This window comes from Pangasianodon hypophthalmus, chromosome 20 (assembly GCF_027358585.1).
Source record: "Pangasianodon hypophthalmus isolate fPanHyp1 chromosome 20, fPanHyp1.pri, whole genome shotgun sequence".
Taxonomy (NCBI): Eukaryota; Metazoa; Chordata; class Actinopteri; order Siluriformes; family Pangasiidae; genus Pangasianodon; species Pangasianodon hypophthalmus.
In genome coordinates, this window is record NC_069729.1 from 19,193,106 (window position 1) to 19,215,676 (window position 22,571).

General features: G+C 38.6%; 1 protein-coding gene across 1 annotated transcript in view; it reads right to left on the reverse strand.

The window, feature by feature from the left end:
- Window positions 1–22,571, reverse strand: part of epha8 (eph receptor A8) — an 86,246-nt gene that overhangs the window by 47,868 nt on the left and 15,807 nt on the right. Inside the window, exons 2-3 of the mRNA XM_026932866.3 lie at window positions 16,187–16,251; window positions 1,724–2,387 (exon numbers count right to left, since the gene is read on the reverse strand). Coding sequence (XP_026788667.1) covers window positions 1,724–2,387; window positions 16,187–16,251 — 729 coding nt within the window. The remainder of the gene's footprint in view (window positions 1–1,723; window positions 2,388–16,186; window positions 16,252–22,571) is intronic.

A 22,571-nucleotide genomic window follows, 5' to 3' on the forward strand; every position in this document is an offset into this window, starting at 1 on the left:
GAGACCCTGTGCAATCTGTTACTATAGAAACGATAACATATTAGAACAAGCACATTAATAATGATATTAATAACAACACCTCCTGACCAATCAGAATCCAGAATTCAACAGCGGTGTAGTATAACTTCGCTCATTCGTCAGGATTCTATGTTGTTAAACATCTTCTTTTCAGCCAATCAACACATTTAATGACCTTAGACATCTCTTATTTTTTTAACCAAGCCCTATAAAATGCAAAAAACATTAAATCTGCATTGAAGCCTTTATCATCTATCTCTACACAAATACATCGTACTTTAGCCCTTTTGCTATTGGTTAATGAACCCCTACCAACACCATCACGGCTCGCCAAGCTCAATCCGATTGGATAAATCTCTGTTTACAAGCTTTTATGAATAAGTCAGGCCCTCAGAGGCAGGCGAACATGTGTGGAGGAGCGTAAGTGGGTTAAATCAAGTCGCTAAGTGAAGTGGATTTGACAAGGCTCCCCAGCACCCAACGAGCATGTACTGACTCATCCGCTTTGAAATGGATATTTCCCCCCTGTTTTTTTTTTTTTTCTTCATCCAGCCTGGAAAAGCGAGGTGCCGAGACACGGAGAGGACACCGACTCCGTGCTCTGTTTTGATCAGCATTTTAAAAAGCACTTGCTTTGAGCATGATGACATTGAGGCCTTGTGCGTAGGACTGGGAGGAAAGTGAAATTAGCACAGAGAGCAGAAGCCTGACTCTATCACTCCGACACTTAACCTGTGACAATTCACACAAACACACACACACACACACGCACACACACAATTAAAGGATAGCTAGTATTTTTCTGTAGTTTGGGAGAACAGTGTGCAATATTTATTTTAGTGGTTATTTATTTTTTTGTGTATTCTTTTAAAGGGTGCCAATAATTTTGTTATTCACTGTATACAGAGTGATGTGTCTTTATTAATGAATCTGCTTTAAGATAGCAGAGCTTCTTTCTTTTCCTCCCACTCGCTCTCTCTCTCTCTCTCTCTCACACACACACACACACACACACACTCTCTCTCTCTCTCTCACACACACACACACACACACACACACACACACGCACACGACCCATGACATGGCAGCAGTAGTACAGCACTGCACCCATACCAATTAAGGAGATTTTGAAATGAATAATAATCAACATGGAGTCTGAGTGACTCATAATGGTGACTGCTGCTTACAATAATTCATCAACTCTAACCAAAAATCTTCATTAGGAGCAAAAAAAAACTGTCCTGTATTTATTTTTTGTTTAAAAAACGGTTACCATGTTACAAATTTGTGTTGGCGTTTGAGTTTGCTGTGTTACTTCACTTCCGTGTTGCCATAAAGTTTGTCTTTAAGTGTTCTCTGCTTTATGTTTTTAGCGCAGTATATATATTTTTTATTGTATTTAATTTCTTGTTCTGATTATTAAAGTTGTAAATTAATTTTGTTGTACTAGCATCGATCCTGGTCTTGATCTGATTCTTGTCACAAGGGTGTGATAAAATATCTCATAATTGGATAATTATCTGGAGTAACAAGGTGGAAAATAGGAATACAGTATACTCAGAATACTCATATCAATACACTGTTTAAACAGGAATATACATTTAAGGAAAAAAGATATATTCCAATAAATTAATGGATGTGTTTTTGTGTGTATAATTTTTATGCTTTAACCTGGAATTAAAAAAAAAAAAAACAGGCCACCTACCAATGCAAGCCTCTCTGTGTTCCTCAAACCCAGCACTGCACACACACCGTCCAATAGGAACGAGCCACTCCCCCTCAGCGCTGCAGTACATCTTGGGAGTGTCCTTCTCCTCAGCATGATCCACGCACTGACCTCTGACCTCCACCAGGGACGAGGAATCCGCTCCTGTCACCACGTCCGTGAACACAGCCAGGTTCCTCGCCAGGCCTGTGCATTTCTTGTAGTAAACTCGCACCGAGACGATGGCGATGCAGGCACCGATGTCCTGAAAGGCCAAGTAGAAGCCGCGCTTGCTAAGAGGCCCCACACCGCGCTCTTCCGTGTTCAGCTTAAGCCTCCTCACTCCCAGGTCCACGTTGGTGAAGCTCTCGTCGGCTGCGATGGTGTCGATCTTGGAGAACTGGTTCTCTCGGAGGCTGGTTCCCACGTCACGCTCCGTCTCACTGTAGTGGAGGTTGAAGGTCTCCTTGCATGTGCCTAGAACGCCCGGCATGCTGTTGCAGTCACGGAGCGTGAACTTGATCTCCACGTAGACTCGGTGAGCGCCGCTGCGTTGGATCCATTTGGTACGGAGCCAGTTGTTCTGGTTGGGGCTCATGACATTGCACACTTGGTACGTATGAATGGGACTGAAGTATTCGTCCATTTCGTTAATTGCATCCCACTGCCAAAACAGGAAGAGGATGTTAGAGTTGACTACACCACTAATGGCATACATTTTATCTACATCACAAATAGCTTTTAAGTTTTACTCTGAATTCATGGAAAACAGAGAGTTCACTTTGGGTTAAATGTGTAAAATGTGTTGTGCATTTTGTATTTTACTACAATCCAACAGCAGAAAGATGGATTGGTGGATGGAGGACTGGGTGGATGGATGACTGAATGAATGAGTGGGTGGATGGATGGATTACTAGATGAATGGGCGGATGGATGCTGTAAAAGTAAATGGATGAATGATAAGATTGATGGATTAATACTAGATAAATGGATGAATGGCTGCATGGATCCTTTGATTGATTGAGCATCGGGTGGATGAATGGAAAGATGGATGATTAGATGCATAGTTAATTGGATTGGTGAATGGGTGGATGATTAGGTTAATGGGTAGATGAAGGTATGGATTGATCACTGGATAGATGGATGGATGGAAAGATAAGATGGATGATTAAATGTTGGATGACTGGATAATTGGAGTGGGAGATGGATGATTGGAAGGTCAGACAGACATTAGTTTGCCTTTAGCTGACTACTTGATGTGTTGGCAGCGTGGCGTCCTGATCAGAAGGTCAGAGGTTCACGCCCCAGCACCGCCTAGCTGCCCTCACTGCTCCAGGGGTGGTGTATCATGGCTGACCCTGCTCTCAAACCCCAACTTCCTAACAAGCTGGAATATGCAAGGAAAAGAATTTCCCTGTGCTGTAATGTATATGCGACAAATCAAGGCTTCTTTTAATCCAAAGTACCACATACTTGACACTTCACCACTGAACTCTCCAATGCTAAACCACGCCCTGATACACACTCTCTGACAACAGCTGGCCAGAGAAGAATCGTCAAATCTAGAACTCATCGATAGTTTTATGGCCTACAGGCAAGCAGCTCAGTTCTCACGGCTAGCTCATGAAATAATAACGATGGCCAGTTGAAGGCTAGCCGCACTTTGAAAGACCTCAAGCTGGACCATATGGGACAGAGCGTCCATCAAGCCGGCTTTCATCTCCAGGACCGCTCCACACACCCTGCAGATTGCTCACTGGCCAGGAACAAGCTTGGAAGGGTAATTAATCGCAGAGGGGTGTGTATGAATGGGGCAAACTGACACTAAGGGAATTTGCTTCAACTTTCATGGATCAGATTGGAGAGGATATATGTGTGTCAGCGTGAAGGTGAAGGAGAAAGACAGGTAATAGCAGCAGTCACACTGGACATTGCTTTGCTAAATTCTAATCTGAGGGAGAAAAATGATCAGGTAATTAAACATGAAAATAATCATCTGTATGAAAAATGATCAGGGGTAGGAGTGTACAAGGACACTATCTGTATCTGTATCTCTTTAGTGCCTGCATGTGTAACTGAAGTGGGCGTGGCCTAAACCAGAAAGCATTTTTAATAGTTATATGCATGAACCCTAATCCTATGCTCCTGGAAACAGTGGAAAACACTGGGAAAACAATGAATGTAGAACTGTCAGCAATGTCAGCATGATAATGTGTTCTGACAGTTCCTCAAACTCAGCTACATCGCTCCAGCTCATAATTAGAGGTGTGCATGGGACTGTTTTTTTTTTTTTTTTAATCCTGCAAATACAGTTATTTTTTAATACATGCTCACAATATTTTCTAACAAATTGAGTTAGGATTAGGGTTAGTTTTTTAGGTCTATTTCCCAAAATATAATCAAACAAGTAGCCTAATTGAAGCCACTGTGACCTTGACCAGGCAGTTACAAAGGATGCGCAACATGTTTGTATGGTCTTTCTTTGTCCTACAAGCTTCATATCTGACTGCTGGCAATCACCTGCTTTTTGTTGCATCTAATAGGATCCCAGTGCCAATGCACACCTCCTTTCTCCACAAAATAGTTCTTTTATTTATTTATTTTTACAAGTATCTGTATTTGTAGCTGTTTACAATACATTGTCTCTTAATTCAGAATGTATTCATATTCAGTTACATCCATGAATCAATTGTTTATTTATTTCCTTTATGTACGCTCAAATCAACTATTAAAATTGCTTAGGAACATCACTAGAATTTAAAAATACAAGGATCTATAAGCATACGTTATGTACTGCAACATTCTCCTGCCATCTTAATAATCTATTATCATTATAAATGACTCATTTCTAAGGTTCACAAATTAGTGAAAATTCTTTAACTTCTCATTGCAGTAATGAAAATAAACCTAAGAGTTTTAACCCAAAGTGAGATATTTCTCTAATATCACAAGTAACCAAAATGGCCAAAACGTATATATTAACATATTACCAGTAAAACAGTTGATATAAAAATGTCAGCATTTTGTGACTCTCTAACCGTATTTTATTTATTTATGTAAATATGCATGTATTTAGTTATTTATTTCATGAAATATAACTGTTTTAAGTAATTACACCTTAATGAGTCTCATTCAAATACATTAACCAGAGCAAGTCATTGGGGATGCAAACTTTTAAGTTTGCTAATATAGATAACTGCTGACAGACTCAACTGCAATAATAATTAAGCACCAGAAACAAGCAGGTGCAAACTTTTTTACTCAGCTATGTGCTGTTACATTCTAGGTTTACTGTTATGGTAAAATCGAGAGGCTCGTACTTTTAGAATCTGGTGTTCGGATGTTTAACGTCTTTGTATATATACAAAAAACCAAAACTCTTCTCTCTTTTTTTCTTCTCTTGACTTTTTCAAGAGGAACTAAACATTACAAACATTACAAAACATTACAAAAGGCTTTAAAAAAAGCTTAAAAAGGGAATTTTTATCAGATGGAGTCTTTCAGCATCTCAGCGAGGATTAATATGTTAATACCACATCACAGCTGCTTTTGGAACATCAGTGGAAGAGTTCACTGATTACCGCAATGCTTTTGTCAAATTTCACACTTAATTTTCTCAAAATAGATTCCATTTTAATTTCCTCAGTGCATTAAATCCTAAAGTGTGGGAGGACAAAAACAATTCTAAATATGAAAACTGTCATTTCAGACAACTATATGATATCTGAGAACGTTTGTATACTGCGAGGACTGGATGAAAGGTGTCAGCTCGAGTGACACACACAGATAATATTACTTTACGCTGTTGATCAACAGCCTTAATTACTGCTAAGCTTTCATGATACAATGCTTTGATAGTTTTTATAGCAGTGATATCTGATGTTTGGGTGAAATCAGTGGAGTTATGCACACATTTTTATTATTTCATAAAACGTTTTATATATAAAAGCTGTCTCTTAAACTGTGTGCATTATTTTCCAGAAGACTGGAAATATTTTATTCACCCGTTATTAGTTTAAAAAATATCTGTTTCACTTTTCAAATATATTATGTAAGGAATAAAACTCCTTGGGTGGTGCTATTATAGGAAAATAATCAATGACAGGCTTTTTATCCATTTATAGTTACATTTAATGTCTATTTTATTTCTCATTAAGTAAATAAGACAAAAAAGACACAACTTGTTACTTTGAAACTGCAAAGTTTAAAACTCCTGAAGCTGTCAGAAAACTTACAGTTATGCCTTTTTTTTTTAATCTCTGACTGACACTGGAGACTCCTTCCATAAATGTTAAAGAAACATTAATGTCTCCTTATAGAAAACTTCACCATACCAACCATTTCGCATGTTTTTAATCTGTTTATATGGAGTATTGGCTGTACAAGTCCCTGTCAATGAGCTGTTACTATAGAAACGATAACATATTAGAACAAGCACATTAATATAAACCTTTGATTTGCAGCTACACTACTGTCAGAGCTGCTGTTCTAGAAAATGAACAACCTTCTGACCAATCAGAATTGAGAATTCAACAGCGTTGAGGTATAAATAAAGTAAAAAAAAGTGATTAAGTGTATCTTTGTGATTTGTAACTAGTCCTTTGCCTGTCTGAGCGCACTCCGTGTGCGTAGTCATGCGTATATTTCTGTATATTTGTGTATATGTACTGTGTGTATTCCTGTGCACACAGCCACGTTTTGTTAACTAAATGCGTACACATGATTACTCTCAAACGTAGCGTTCCAGGTGTTGAAACGTTTCAGGGTTTATTTCACCCAGTTTGCCCTGGAGAAACGATAAAGTGCATCCTAACACGTCACCTTTGTGATAATGCCTAAAAATTACCACAACGCTTCATTGGAATGCACAAGCTGTCTCTGTTGACCGAAGACGCTTATAAAACAAGTATAAAAGAAGTCGAAAAGTCCGGCCTCGGTTCCTTGAGATCCAATTTCAGATTAAGAAGCTGGGAAGTGAAAAATCCTTTGAATCTGTTTAAACAGCAGCACAGCAGCAGGACATAATGACTGAACATCTTTGGGTGGCATTCGCCATGACAACACGGCAACACATTAACACACAAAATGCCTCAGCTGCCTCCTCGCACAAACCAGAAACTTTGGATTTCAACTTAAACCCCATAAACTCCAGGCTTACTGCTCATCTTCAAGATTATTATTCAGTAACAAATTTTCTTCATAACACTGGCATCACGTCATATGTTTTAAGGAAGCATACTGTACATATGTATACGGTTTCTTTGCTATTTGGTTTGGTTTCACACTGCACAATATTAAACTGACCAAAAAACAAAACTGAAACATTGTCTGACGAGGGTGTTGGGCCAAAGATTTCTATGTAAAACTCACAAAATTAATTCACTGGTCAGAAATATGGCCAAACAAACACACCAAAGTGCACAGCAAAGTGCTGTTTCTTGTTATAAGTGGTATAAATGGTCACTTAGAGCACCATGATTTTTAAAATAGATAGATTGGTGAAAAAAATTAGAAACTGTAATCTACATAACTAAGGAAACTGACATCAAAATGTCATGAAGAAGCAGCAATCATGAAGCATTCATATCTATCTGGGATGGAAAAACACAAAAAGAAAGAGCAGAAGAGGAGAAACAGACCCAGAGCAAGTCAGTTTGTCTGCTTTCTTGCTTCTGCTTGTTGATGTTATTGAAATGGAAAGAGTTAGCTAGTATCTAGAGTAAGAAGTGTTAGGCTAACATTAGCTCAGACGATCTCTACCAATGAAGAAATGAGTTTCCTGAGTTCAAATGTTTCGCCATGTTAAATAGCCTGATGGTCTACTGCTTAAATGTTGTGGGACCCTGAGTAAGTTGTTGCTTAGGGCCCCCAAATGTTCAGAAACAGCACCAGCACTTGCACCACAGTCTCTATTACTTCTAAACAAGATTTCTCATTAATATGACATTGAAAGTCGCTTGAAAATGGTGAGTGAGAAACGAAGCTTGTCGTTTTTAAGATCTAACAGTGAAACCTGACTGTTATCCCTTGTGTTTGAGATCGTTGATGTCCTGCATTGTGACGTCAGCATGGTACACATCGCTAAAGAGGAAGCCTTTATTTGTCACATATATATTACAGCGCAGTGAAATTCTTTTCTTCACATATCCAAGCTTGTTAGGAAGCTAGGGTTAGAGCGCAGGGTCAGCCATGATACAGCACCCCTGGAGGAGCAGAGAGGGTTAAGCGCCTTGCTCAAGGGCCCAGCAGTGGCAACTTAGTGATGCTGGGGTCAAACCCCCGTCCTTCTGATCAGCCACCCAGAGCCTTAACCGTTGAGCCACCACTGCCCCAGCAAAAGTACAGCACCAACCAGCCAACAAATCAGCACCAGATTCATGAATATTTTAATATAAACACATTCCAGGGTGGAGTTTTCCTGTAACAAGAAGCTGGTCTGTCAACATTACCTCTAAATCACATCACTCTGTAATAAAATTTATTTTACAGGTTTAGAGGAGGGAAGATTGTGTAACAGTACACATTACGTACATCACAAACATTACCAAATGGGTCATCTACTCTGACTGGCTAATCTACAAATACTTATCCACTTGAATCGCAGTTTAACAAGCCCTCATCAAAGATTCCTGTGCAAACAGAACAGCAGGACAGCAGCTGCTTCCCGACCTGGCGCACACCACATGAGTGACATTTGCCTAACATCTCTCTTCTTCACTACACCGCTGAGGTTACTAATCACAAATATTTACTCGAGCATTGGCAGGACCAGAGTTAAGTGTGGGAGAGAAAGTGACGACCTCTGACAGCTCACTAAGATGAGGCTGTTTCAGTGAGATAAGTGCGCGGCTCGTTCCTCCAGTGCTTGCTTAGTAATTACCCAAGGAGGAAGAAAGAAGCGATTGTAAGCAGCAGTTATCAAGGCTTAACAGATGTGGATATAAATCTGGATGTAGTCTATTTGCACTCGCAGAAATAAAGGTACCAAACTGTACTTTTCTTTGTCGCTGGCGTGGTACCAAGGGGACAGCTTTTGTGCCTTTAGTATACTGTAAATCTTTTACCTCAAAATCTTTAAAATCATTTTAAGGTATATTTTTGGACCACTAATCTAATAGCTAGTTAAAGGTACCACATGCACTTTCCTCTGTAGAAGATACAAAACATGCAGCTTTCATGGTACCACTCCAGTGACAACAAAAAGGAGCAGTTTGGTACCGTTATTTCTGAAAGTGTGTCCTGTGTTTTTGTCTCTCGCTAATATTGAACAACATAATATAAAGTTTCTATTCACATACTAGAACATTCAGGAGCCTTAAGGGTTCTTTGGTTTTCTCTCTGGAGGAACCTTTAAAGGTTCTCTGTAGGCAGGATGGAATGCCAGTCCATCACAGTCCACCATGCACACACACACACACACACACACATTGACACACACTTAGAGGCAATGTATCTTAGCCAATTCACCTAGCAGCGTGTTTCTGGGAAGTAGGAGGTAATTAGAGAACCCGGAGGAAACCCATGCTGACATGGGGAGAACTTGGCACAGACAGTAACCCAAGATCAAAAACCAACCAAGGACCCTTGAGCTGTGAGGCAGCAATGCTGCCTGCTGTGCCACCATACCACTCTGGGCTTTTATTTTTTTTTATTCACCCAAGTATACTTAAAAAGTAATTTAAAACACACAACAAAACAGATTTATAGTAATGCACTCATTCTAAAACATTATAATATCTATAGTGACACCTCATTCATAAGATTCTGCATAATATACACATAATAATAATCAATGTATTAAAAAGAAAAAGGTATAATTGTTGATATGAAGTTTTCTGTGAGGAGATGTTTATTTAACATTTTATGGAAGGAGTCTCCAGTGTCAGTGCTTTGTACTAGTCAGAAATAAAGCTGCAATGACATAGGAAATTCTTCATGCTGCATTTTTATGTCTTATTAAGACATTATTCAAGACAAGACTTGTTGTCTCTACCCATACCATTATCTTTTTTGTGTAGGATTAGGATTATCAGTGTCTGTGTCCATTTGTGCAAACGTTTTGAAATAAATTACCAAGATAATATAAAATTTATTATTATTACCCAACCTGGTTACAGAGAATCAGCTTTGGATGCACATTACATCTACAAGCATTACACATGATCTGAGAGGTACAAAAGGGCATGGGAAAGTCTGACAACATGACAAAATGCCATGACAAGGGATGATGACATCCATATCATCTCACTCTTAGAACCCATTTGTCACTGCTCCACGCGCCTGTCTTATCAGCTCTATCGATTGGCGAGAAAGGAGAGGAGCCGAAAATGAACTTGTCACAGCAAAAACAGGAGGCAGATGGGAAAATAATGAAGTTGTCCACCGCGGGCTGTCAGGAGTGGCAGCTGGCAGCGAGAGGAGCTGGGTGCCGAGGGCAGTGCCGAGGCGCCGGCACTCTCTCCCTCTCCAACTGGACAGAAAAGATCCTCCTCATTGTGAGTTCATGAAGGCGCATAAATAATTCAGGATGGCCAGGAGGAAAGTGAAGATCCACAACAATAGACTCGGAGACACAGGTTTTTAGATCGGTCTGTGTCCTACCATCTAGCGTTGCTGGGAATTTTGTTCACATTTATGAAATATTGGTAATACTTTACACATGGGCAGTGTTCATAGGGCTACATGGCACCTAGATAAGCCTATATATAAGTGACATAAACCTACATTAGCATTAGGCTCATTTCAATATACGTCACTCATAAAGTTCTCATAAAGTTAATTTTGATATCAAGCTGACATAACACCTGAGGCAAGTGACAGATTTCTGTTGACGCAAGGTTGTTATGACACTTCCCAGGAACAAAGTCTTATACATTCGTCACCTATATAAGCTTATGTAAGTGACATAAACCTATATTAGCATTTATAAAGTCCAATTTCAAAATGCTTTGGTTCTCATAAAGTCAGTTTTGTTGTCAAGTTGACATAACATCTGAGGCAAGTCACATAATTTCTGTTGACATAAGGCTGTTATTATGCTTTCCATGCTAAATTATATTGTATGTAGCCCTATGAAGGTTCCCCTTAAATAAAGCATTTTCCTGTAAAGTTGCTAATACTTAAGGGCAATATTCATAGGGCTGCATAATACCTATATAAGCCTCTTAAGACAAATGACATAAATCTACATTAAAATAGACTGTATAAAGCCTTATTGCAACATATGCGTTAGTTCTCATCAAATCAAATTGACATAACACCTGTAGCAAGTGACATAGATTTCTGTTGACATAAGATTATTACGATGCTTTCCAGATTTCACTCACATCATGTAGCCCTATGAACACTGACCTTAAGTAGTGTATTTTCATGTAATATTGGAAATACTTAAGGGCAATGTTCAGGGCTACATGACACCTATATAAGCCTCTTAAGATAAATGACATAAACCTATGTTATCATATATAAATGTTTATTTCAGTATATGTCAGTTCTCATAAAGTCAATTTTGATATCAAGTTATAAGTGGTAAGTGACACAGAGTTCTGTTATAAGGTTGTTATGACACTTCCCAGGCTGAACGTTCCCTTTAAGTAAAGAATTCCCATGTAATATTGCTAATACTTTAGAGCAACACTAAATATTTTAAATTTAACGTCTTATAAAATGTAATGACAGCTATATAAGTATACTCAGTTTCTACACACATCATCACTGTTATGTAACTCTGACATGCTGTCTATGTATGTAGCTACAAAGTGATGACATGTTACTATATGTCAGCACAGGAAGTGTCATAAGGTTGTTATGTCGACAAAAGTCAACAACGCTCAGGTGTTGACATCAAAAAAACAGGCTTAATGACAGCTGAGGTCTGTTGGGATAAGGCTTTATAAATCTTTATGTAGGTTTATGTAGGGTATATGAAGGTTTAATGTAGCCCTATGAACTCTAACTTGTGTGGAATGTGCTGTTTATTTGTCCTGACTCGACAGTTACGTAGAAATGATTGTGAATTGATAGGAAACAGGAAAATAAGTCCCAACAAGAGCAACACTCATGTCTTCTTCACCGTTCACTCAATCTTCACTGCCTCAAATCCACAGCACACTCTTCGATAAGCCCACTCTTACATGACAGGGCGTCCTGGATTTCACACTCAAGGTGCCATTTGAATCCAATTTTAATCCGTCTTCCGGAGCTTTTACTTTGATTTCTTCCCCTTTGCTTGTTGCTGTCAGGTGTCTGTTGGTGTGTGTGTGTGTGTGTGTGTGTGTGTGTCTGCCATACTGCCAGAGCCAGGTTGTTTATGTGTTTCTGCCATAAATGGAATGAAATCAGATCAATGTGACGGCCTGAGGAACAGGGAGGTCCAGACGCTGTGACACTAATCTCTTTGGAGGTCTCTTATCAGCTGTTTGGGGACGGATGACAGCGTTTGCCCTCTGACAGCCTCGGCTCGTTCCTTCCTGTGCTGCTAAAACATACACTTCAGCCAAACCAGGATGCATCTAATACCTTAAAAGAAGTCTAAGTGCTTCAGTAAATATCGCTATGTGAAGCTGATTTCTCCAAGAAATCAAGGAAGGCAAGGATAACAAAATGATCTCTTCCTCTTTTTTTTAAAAGAAGAATTCAACATTGAATTTCATCCACAGTAGATATTTACTTACACTCTTAGGGCGCTTTCACATATGCAGTGTTGAGTCTGTTTGACTTGATCCTGGTGTGTGTGATTCGTTAGGCAGGTGAGAACACATCAGGTAAAAGTGATTGGGGTTTGAGAGCATCCCAGCGAGGTGCTGTGTGTCCGGCTTCAGGTGCAGTGACAAAGTGATTCAGGCCAGAATCGACCCAAATACAGGAAGTGAACAAAACATGCCGTGTGTTTTGGGTTGCAGCGTTTATTTTGTACATGCAAGCTGCTAAACTGGAGCACAAATGGAACAGAAGGACAGATCACTGAAGTGCTGCAGAAATGGTTGAGATGCACAAAATGTTTTATGCTAGTTATTTATATACAGTAATTCTCCATTTTTTTCACTGCCGACTCTGTGTTCTCCGTGTTCTCTGTGCTTGGGTGATTTTATGATTTCTACAAGTACTTGGCAGGAAAATGGTAGGAAAATGAACCATACCAGGCTGAGTTTCCGAAAAGCATCACCAAACGTATCAAATTTCACTCCGATTCGGATTCAGAATCTGGACAAATAGGTATGAAAGCGCCCTTAGAAAAAAAATTAGTTGTGAGTGTAGCAGAGAATTTCTTACATTGCCAGAATAAGTACATTTAACCCTTTCATCTATTGTTCCCACACTCACAAACCGTTAATTTAAAGATGTTTTTAGAAATTGATTTGAAGGAAATCACCTCTGTGTCACTACGCCATTATCCTGGGTTTTACTGTGCCATTAAGTGTTGCTCCTCCCCCAATCCAACATGGCTGACGGTAACACACACAGCATCTCTCAAGCATTTCTGTCTAAACTTTCTACACAAAAGAGTCTCATTAAGTAAAACAATTACTGCTTTCTAATATACTATATATCTTTTAGACTTAAAATGTAAGAGAATAAATTTCTGTCATGAATCGGAGGTAGTGACGGCTGCAAATGAAAGTGATTTTTTTGTGGAAAGTACAAACAAAACAAACAAAAAGGTGAAAACAAGAACCATCAGCATGAACTCTGAATGCAAGGCAGGAAAACCACAAACTATAAGCGACAACAGTGTACACACGACAACAAACGACAACAGCAAAGCTTAATAATGAGACGCTGGAAAACTGGAACTTACATAGTGGTGTTAACAAGGTATAATGACCAACAGGTGAGAGTGATTAGGGAGATCATGTGACATCCTGGGGCTGATGGGTAGTTTAGTCCTGCACCATTCAGTGCTACTGTTACACCATACACATTTTTTTCATTCATTTGAATTTGGATGCCATGTCTGTTTGTTAAAACCACCTAAAAATGTTTTCTAGAAAGGGACAGGAAAAAGTTCTCCCACACGTACTATGCATTGAAATTGCAGCTAGTGTTAAACTGCAAAGTGCAACACAGATTTGCCTCAGGTGTTGTATTTCCTTCTCTGTCCTCATAAACCTCCGCTTGTGATTGATATGATCATGACACCAGTTTATCACGACACCTGCGGCACGTGCAACCCGATCAAGGGCACCTTTACTACGATACAGCCGGAAATATTCAAATAAATAACTAAATCAAAAATTCTGGGTTTGTGTTGCGAAGATTTCCACTGAGCAATCTCTTATTGCACTTCGGCTTGTCCTGCTGTCAGGACGATTGCGAGTTGCTGCACGGTCGGCTGTAAACTCACGCAGCATTCAGAGGGGAAATGTGAAGGTAATGGAAGTGTTGGATCTGTGAAAGAGACAGCTGCATGAGGAGGAAAGTGTCCATGCTGCAAATCCTTTTGTAACCCGAGCTCGCCGTAATGGAGGCTGTAAACAAGATGGAAGGACGCTTTGGTTTATTACCGCCAGGGAAACAAGTGACACGGACAGAGCGATGGCCGAGCAGCATGTCTTTCTGTGGGCTGCTATTTCCTTCTGAGTGAAAATAAATGTGTACTATTTGCACTATTGATCTGCGAGCATGGCAGCTAACCGTACATTCACACCAGCAAGCGACAGAGTGACCAGCGGCCGTTTATTTTCTACACACATACACGACACAGAGCTGCAGTTTCAGTGAGTGAATTCAGATTTTCTCAACTCCGTGCAAATTAGGTGTGACACTGTAAAGAAGTGACAAATCCAAACCATTAGCTCAAATGATTCCTCGAACCAATCCTGAGCCGACATTTTTTCACGTCCCCCCTCACAACTTTAATTCCTACCTGCAGTTCGTTCCTATTTACTGAATGATACACACAAATGGAAGAAAGTATTATACGTTTGGTTTTATCCTGTCATATATGACTTCTTATTTACTGTGTATGAAGATATTATGAAGTAAAGCTTGTTCTTGAGTCTCTCTCTGCTTCATCCATCAATTATCCCTCTATCTATCTTTCTGTCTCTCTGTTTGTATCTCTGTCTGTTGCTCTCTCTCCATATCTGTCTACATCTCTCTGTCTCTCCTTCACTCCTTCGTCACTTTATTTCTCAATGTGTCTCTCTCTATCTTTATCCCTCTTTCTGTCTGAATTTCTCTCTCTGCCTCTTTCTCTCAGTCTGTATTTATATCTGTCTGTCTCTGTCTCTGTCTCTATTTGTCTGTCTTTCTCTCTCTGTCTGTATTTCTGTATGTCTGTCTGTCTCTCTATCTCTGTCTATCTGTCTGTCTCTCATCTCTTTACTTCTGTCTGTCTCTGTCACTCGGTTTGTCTGCCTGTATCTCTGCCTGTTGTCTCTCTCTCTCTCTCCCTCTCGCTCTCTCTCTCTCTCTCTCTCTCTCTCTCTGTCTATCAGTTTCCTCCTGTGTGCGCTGTGAGCTGCTGAATAGCATGTCAAAGTGACAAGTGAGGCTGTGTGACGAGGCAGTGTGTGTGTGTGTGTGTGTGTGTGTGTGTTTGAGAGAGTGGGTAAGAGAGTGGGAGGAAAAGAAAGAAACTCTGCTACACAAGCAGATTCACTAATAAAGACACGTCACTTTAAATTCAGGTTCTGTGTATGGTGAGCAACAAAATGATTAGCACCCTTTAAAAGAATGCACACACAAAAATAATTTTTTTAAATATATATATATAAATATATAATATATAATAACTAAAATAAATCTTGCACACAGTTTTTTTAATTTTTCCCCAAACTATGAGCTATCCTTTAATTTTCATGAGAATTGTTTTAAATAATAGTATTTTCTTTAAAAAAAAAAAAAAGAGTCAATTATTGACACTTATGGAGTCCAAATGAACACTGGTTAAATGTTACTTTAAAACTATGTGTGTGAACTAAGATGTTGCTTTGTAATCCTTAAAAAAACAAATAAAATGAAATAAAATAAAATAAAACAATAAAAATTAAATAACTATAAAATGAAAAAAAAAATTGTTGTCATTGTTGGTCTTTGACTAAACATTAGGTATGTCATAATATCTGTATGCTAATTATAAGGGTGCCAATAATTTTTAATATTTTTTTATTATTTATTGTATTAATTAATGGTATTATAATAATAATAATAATAATAATAATAATAATAATAATAATAGATATTTAAAAAATAGAACTATACAAAATCTCTATAGGTTTAAAGTTAATATATCACTTTTGTGTTTGTTTATTTATTTATCAATTTATATATTTATTGTTTTAATAAAGATTGAACCATGAAGATGAACCATAGTCAACTGTAGTTTAATTTTTGTCATAATATTTGTCTGAAAAGCCAAAAACAATAAACCCACCACTTCATTACAGAAAAAAAACCCTTTATAAACACTTCTAAACATTTATAAAGTTCAAAACTTGTAAGTGAGAGTGGTTGTCTTACCCCGTGTGATGGATACGTCATCCAGCCCCAGTCTCCTGATATTGTGGAAGTGTCGAGGAGATTTACTGCAAGAGACAGAAGCACATATTAAAATACTGAAATAAATCAGAGACGGGTTCATGCACCAACTCTAAATCCATCATCGGAATTGAATCTGCAGTGTATTTATATTACAGTACGTTCTACAGCAACCATAAATCTATCACATTGTTAATACATTCGGGGAACTGTACTTCAAGACACTCTGTTCACTCAGGACACTGATACTGACAGCAATTGATTTAATATTCAATAATTATTAATTACCGAATCGCACACTTTCTCTCGGAGGTGATGCTGGACGACAATCTGATTAATTGCCACGCGATCCATCTGAAGTGTTCTGCGGTTGAATCGATATGCCAACCGAGCCCCGATTCTCGCCTTGAGCCACACGCCTAGCATGATGAAACATTTTCGACCACCACTTCGACATTTCCACTGGGTCTTTCCCCTCTAATTTATTGATAACCAGCCTCCTTGTCCTGCTTTGGGTAAACTCCAAGGTCACTCTGGGATAAGGAGCGGCCCCGGAGCGTTAAACGCTTTTCCCACATCGTTTATTTATTATTCAATAGTGGCCCTGATGGCTGTGTGAGGTTAAACGCTGTAAAAGAGCAACTCTAGTGTCCTTTATTTTTCACGACCACGTGTTCAAACACCAAACACATAATCCCAGGGGAGGAAAGGAGTCCTGTGTCACTGACAGAAAGACGCTCCATGTTAGCGATTTGCAGAAACGAGCGAGTCCTTTAACTCCCTTCTGACCATTCTGATTTGTCCGAAGGTGTTGATTAACTTCTATAATGGCAAATCTGACAATAATGCAGCTATAATACAAATGTATATAAATCTGCTTCTTTTAATACATTATCATTTCTATAGTAACATACAACAGGGACTTGTAGAGTGGACAGTCACTATAATCTAAAGCTTATAAAAATTGGAATAAAAAACGTTGCTGTTTAAGAAAGAAAAGTTTTTCTTGATGGGGTTTCAGTAGCTTGTTGAGGCTGTTAATTCATACCTGTTTCTAGCTACCTAGCAAATATGCGCTTACTCCTGAGCATTATCTATAGAACATAACAGCACTCAGATATAGTATTTAACAAACGCTCGCTACTAAACATCAACATTACATCTAAGCTTTCATACTGTAAAGCATTAAAATGTAAAAGCTATGGCTAGCTAGTCTAAGTCCTCAGCTAACTAATGGTTTAGCTGTACATGTTTCTGCAGGTTGGATGTCTGTGAAATGCCGATACCTCCACAGGATTTGGCTGGCTTCACAGTCTATCTTTATCACACTGTTTCCTTTGAAACAATTAAAACTGAAGATAGCTGATAAATTGGGTCAGGTATGCTCACCTGTCTCCACTGTCTCACACATTGCTGCGTCTCTCTAAGCATTTGGTAGGAAGCTGCTTTATTTTGATTAGGTTTCTGTCTTTTCACATCGTGTCTTTTAATTGGCTTACAGATTTCCAGGGTGTACATATAATTCAGATTTCATATTTCTTATTCTTTTCATATTTCAGATTTCAGATTTCTTATTCTTATCTTATTTCTTATTATTTCTTATTCATTTCTGATTTTTAAATTTTAATTCTAATTTAGAATTTAATGCACAGACTAAAGAGGAGTAGGCCAGGTTTCCATTTCACTGCAGGTTACATACTGTATATAGTTGTGCATGTGACTAATAAAATCTTGTTTTCACTCAAAACAAAGTGAAATATTTATTTTTAAAAGACTCAAGTAAAAGTACCATGATTTAATTATATATATATATCTTTTAAAAAGTACCATTACAGTTAACTATGCACTCGATTAGAGTAATGAGAATACACCCCGCCCTACTCATCACTCATTACCGAGGCGTCACGATCGGGAAAACCGAATAACAGCTTTACAGAGGGTGGAAACGATGACCAAATGAAACTAGATTTATTTGATTTCTCATTTATAGCCTACCAGTAAACCTCCCACCTCTACCCATCCTTCAAGACTGCACATTTAAGAGGCCTGATTTTCAGTGTTCTCTCACTAGTATTGGATCAAATAAGCCCCGCCCCCAGAATGTGTCGATTTCACAAGGCAATGGCCAACCCACAGCATTTAAATCAATAAAATCACTAATTAAAGAACTTTTGTTTAAACAAAGACATGATCACAATACAGCTTAAGATGATATTTTTGTTATAATTTGAATTTATTTTCTTGGAGCTGCTCTTTAACGGAAAAAAAACAGCATCATTGTTGCCACATCATCTTCTCTTGAGTTATAAATGATAAAAGACATAAAACTGTCCCATGTTTACCTGGTCGTTATGAGCTCCCAAATTTTGAAGCACCTTGCAAAAAATGCACACCTGCAAGGTGACCGAGCGCGCACTGATACTACTGTCCGGTGTAATAATGCTCAGGCTTTTTAAACAATATTTAACTGATGAATGCTGAGCAGATGCCATTTTAAAACTGCTCTCAAAGAGCTGCTCTCAGTATTCGTGTCATCATTAACAGGTGGTCTGTAGGTGTAAGGTTTTAAAAAAAATGGCAGCCCAGGGCTTAATTTTTCCCATGACTCAGAAAGAAGCCTAAATGAGGTGCTTTAGGTCTGACTTTCTCCCTCTGTCTCGTCCTCTCTCAGGGAGCATATGTCGTAATCTCGGTTATTAGTGTGCGCGCTGATGAAACTCCTAATTTGTGAAATCTGTTGCTGATGAGGGTCAGAAAGCAGGAACAGGTGGCCTCTCTATATCTCTCTATTGCTTCTCTCTGTCTTTCTCTCTCCCTTGATATGCCGTTCCACTGTTTGCTCGCTAGCTGCCACTTCCTGCCGTCTTGGACTGATGAAGCTGTGGCCTTTCAGTAGCACCAAGGTCAGACATGCATGTCACAATTACACGTCTCAGAAATCCCCCTGCTGACAGCCGGGTGTGTGATAAATCACTAAATGACGTCTGGAAACAAACAAAAAGGGATCCTGCACTGCACAGCGCCTTGGGGGGGAAACTTTTCTCCTCTTTCTTTATGGTCCTTCTTTCATTAGTTCTCTTTTTTCACTTCCTGAAAGATTTACTTCATGTATTTCAAGTGAAAACAAAAAAACAAAGAAACAGCTGAAGCCATTTTATCATTTCTTTGTTGAGGAAAAAAAACTTTTTTATCGGCTTTAAATGTAGCTTTTAATGAATAAAAACAAGTATATTGTATCATTCTTTAATAAATAAAAATTTTGTTGGCAAATTGACGAGTTTACGCTTTACAGCTTCTCTTTAATATGACAAGTTGTGTTTTTTGCCTTATTAACTTTAAGAGAGAGAAAAAGAGAGGCTGGTCCAAGAAAGACCATTAAAAAGTGAGAACATGAACTAGCTAGTTATTGTGACTATACATGAATTAAAAGAACAATGTGTTGTTTATTAATAAATACAAACTGCATGTGGTGTTGCATGTATATACACTACCAGTATCTCAAATGCGCTCTATTGTGGTTTAGAAGAAGAAAACTAATCCAACTCGGAAGCAAAAAGCCATGCTACCTGGAACATCCATCTTTGTCCACATTACAATACATTTGTATTGAATAAACACAGCATTACCCTACATGCCTTTACACCACCAGGTTGAAGTCAGAGTGAAAGGGTAAACATATTTTTCAATTCCATTAGGGTCCAAACAATCACACTTAAAAAAGTCTATTAAATGTAATCCTTTAGTCTCCTGTCCTGGTTAACTTTCAAATCACTCCAGGCCTCCGCATCTTCTAAAGCAATTTAAAGTGAATTAACAGCGTTCTGACAGAGTCAATCTGAGTATTGACAGACTTCTTTAAAGGACTGTTGATGGACTCCCTTTTGTCTCCCTTTCTACACTGTGCTGTCCTGCAAAAACAGCTACATTCACGTTAACTATTTAGCTCTGACTTGAGGTCAGGCCTCTAAAACGAGCACCACTGCCTCCAGAATCTGAGAAACGCTGTGGACATGGACACCTCACAGTTTAATGATGCTGTATCAAAACACAACAAAATGCAAATACAAGTGCATTAAAAATCTCAAATAATGCTCAGATTAGACAAAACGGCTGCATTTTATAGATGACGATACACTATATGGCCAAAAGTATTGGAACACCTGACCATCACACCTATATATGGTTCTTCTCCAAATGGTTGCACAAAATTTGAAGCACACAATTGTATAGAATGTTGTATGCTGTAGCATTACAATCTCCCTTCACTGGAACTAAGAGGCCCAAACCTGCTCCAGCATGACAATGCCCCTGTGCACAAAGCGAGCTCCATGAAGACATGGTGTGTGAAGGTTGGAGTGGAAGAACTCGAGTGTCCTGCACAGAGCCCTGACCTCAACCCCACTGAACACCTCTGGGATGAACTGGAACACCGACTGAACCCCAGACCTCCTCACCAACATCAGTGCCTGACCTCTTACATCAGACACTTGCATTTTTTACTCATTTTCATCAAACAGATCTCCAGTTATGCAGCAATACATGTATTTATGAATAAAGAGTAATGCTTAGTGAATAAACCTTTTACAAGTGTCTGATTTGAGCTTTATTATAAAAATAACAAATGTGTTCCTTAAAATAAAGTGTTACCAAAATTTCAAAGAAGAAATCAAATAAAAGACCTCTCTACCTTTCCTTGCTGATAGGGTGCTTTCTTTAGGATGTATGTTTTACCTGAGAAGGTGCTTTAAGTGTACACTTAAAGTGTTACACAAAAAGGTACAACAGCAGTTCTTAAAATGCAATAATGTATTTTTATTGGTGCACTATATTCCAGTTTGCAGGTCAAAGATGTATGCTGAAGCTACAAGAGAAGTATCTTTGATAGTACAAAGCTGGAGACAGGCAAAGCTACACTTTAGTACCTTTTTTCTGAAAGTGTGTTTGTTGAGAATGGGTGAGATTAGGGGTCGTTGACTGATGGACCGAGAGCAAAGTTTTTCAGCAGATCAAACCAAACACTTGAAAAATACTGCAGCAGAACCAATCAACGTACATGAAAAAACTGGCCCTAGTTCAGCGACTCCAGCTTTCTGAACATGAACCGTCGTGACTTCTGTAGCAGATCCTCTCTAAACTGTTTAGCTGAAGGCAGATCTTTGAGAAAGGAATGAATTTTCACAAACTTTAATCCATTTTTCATTTTACTCCTCCTCTCTGGTCTGATTAGTGAAGCAATGACATGGCTCATTCATAAAAATAAAAAAAACCTCAGAGACAGAAACAGAAGGTTGAAAGCTGACTGTACAAACAGGAATTAGTTTATTCTCTGCTTCAGGTTCAAAATAAACGTCTCATCTGTTCTGAGTGACTCAGACCTGGTAGAGCATGTTTTCTTATCTATAATGCAAACGCTTAAGCATTAAAGCTAACTTGTCATCATTAAGCCATGTTAATTGCTTTGTAAAGAAGGAATTTTTTGTAGCTGGACCTTGACATGTTTTTAGTTCCCAGGTCTAGGGCTGTGTCTAGCGCTCTTACCTGACCAGAGCTACAGAATTAAACAAGACGTCTCAGTTTGCTGAGTGGATAATCTCATCACGGATCTGTGAAGGTGATGCTACGGCTCATCTCGAGCCTCGATCCATCTCGACTGGCAGGTTCACGTTTGGGCCAAAAGTTTATTTCTAAAAGCGCATTCTCTTCTTCCTGCTTCAGTACATTTTAGCAATACAGAGTTATTCCGTTCGGGCTTTAGGAGGTTCCTGAAACCTTCCAGTGACTCATCCATGTCATCCAGGATTCCTCCTACTGCTACACTGCCACCTAACTTAAAAAATGACAACATCTTTCATCATACTCTAGAAAGTGTTATGACAACTTATAACATCTGCCCTTACATGGTTACAGGGTGGTGATATCAGGTTAATGACAAGGCTTAAAAAAAGCATTACCTAAATCATTTTTTAATAATTCATATTTTGATCTCTGACATTTTCTAATTTAATATGAAGATAAGGTTTTTATGAATCATTTATAACAACTTGAGTATGTAATTTAGGGTATGTTTATGTTTAACAGGGACGGGAAGAGTACAGAGAATGTGTACTGAAAAGCATAGGTCCTGTGACTATATCTTAATCAATTAAAGGATTTGGAGGCAAAAATCTGCTTGAGTCAAAAAATATCTATATTTAAGCATATTCAAGCATTCAAGAATAAAAAGGGGATCATTTAACTAATGAAAAACTTGTTGGCTAATGTTTAATAATGCAGTGGGAGTGAATACTAAGGCACATTAGCAACAAACAAAACAAGCCCTGACTAGCTAGCTAATTTCAGAAGCTAATTTACAAAACTGAACTAGCCT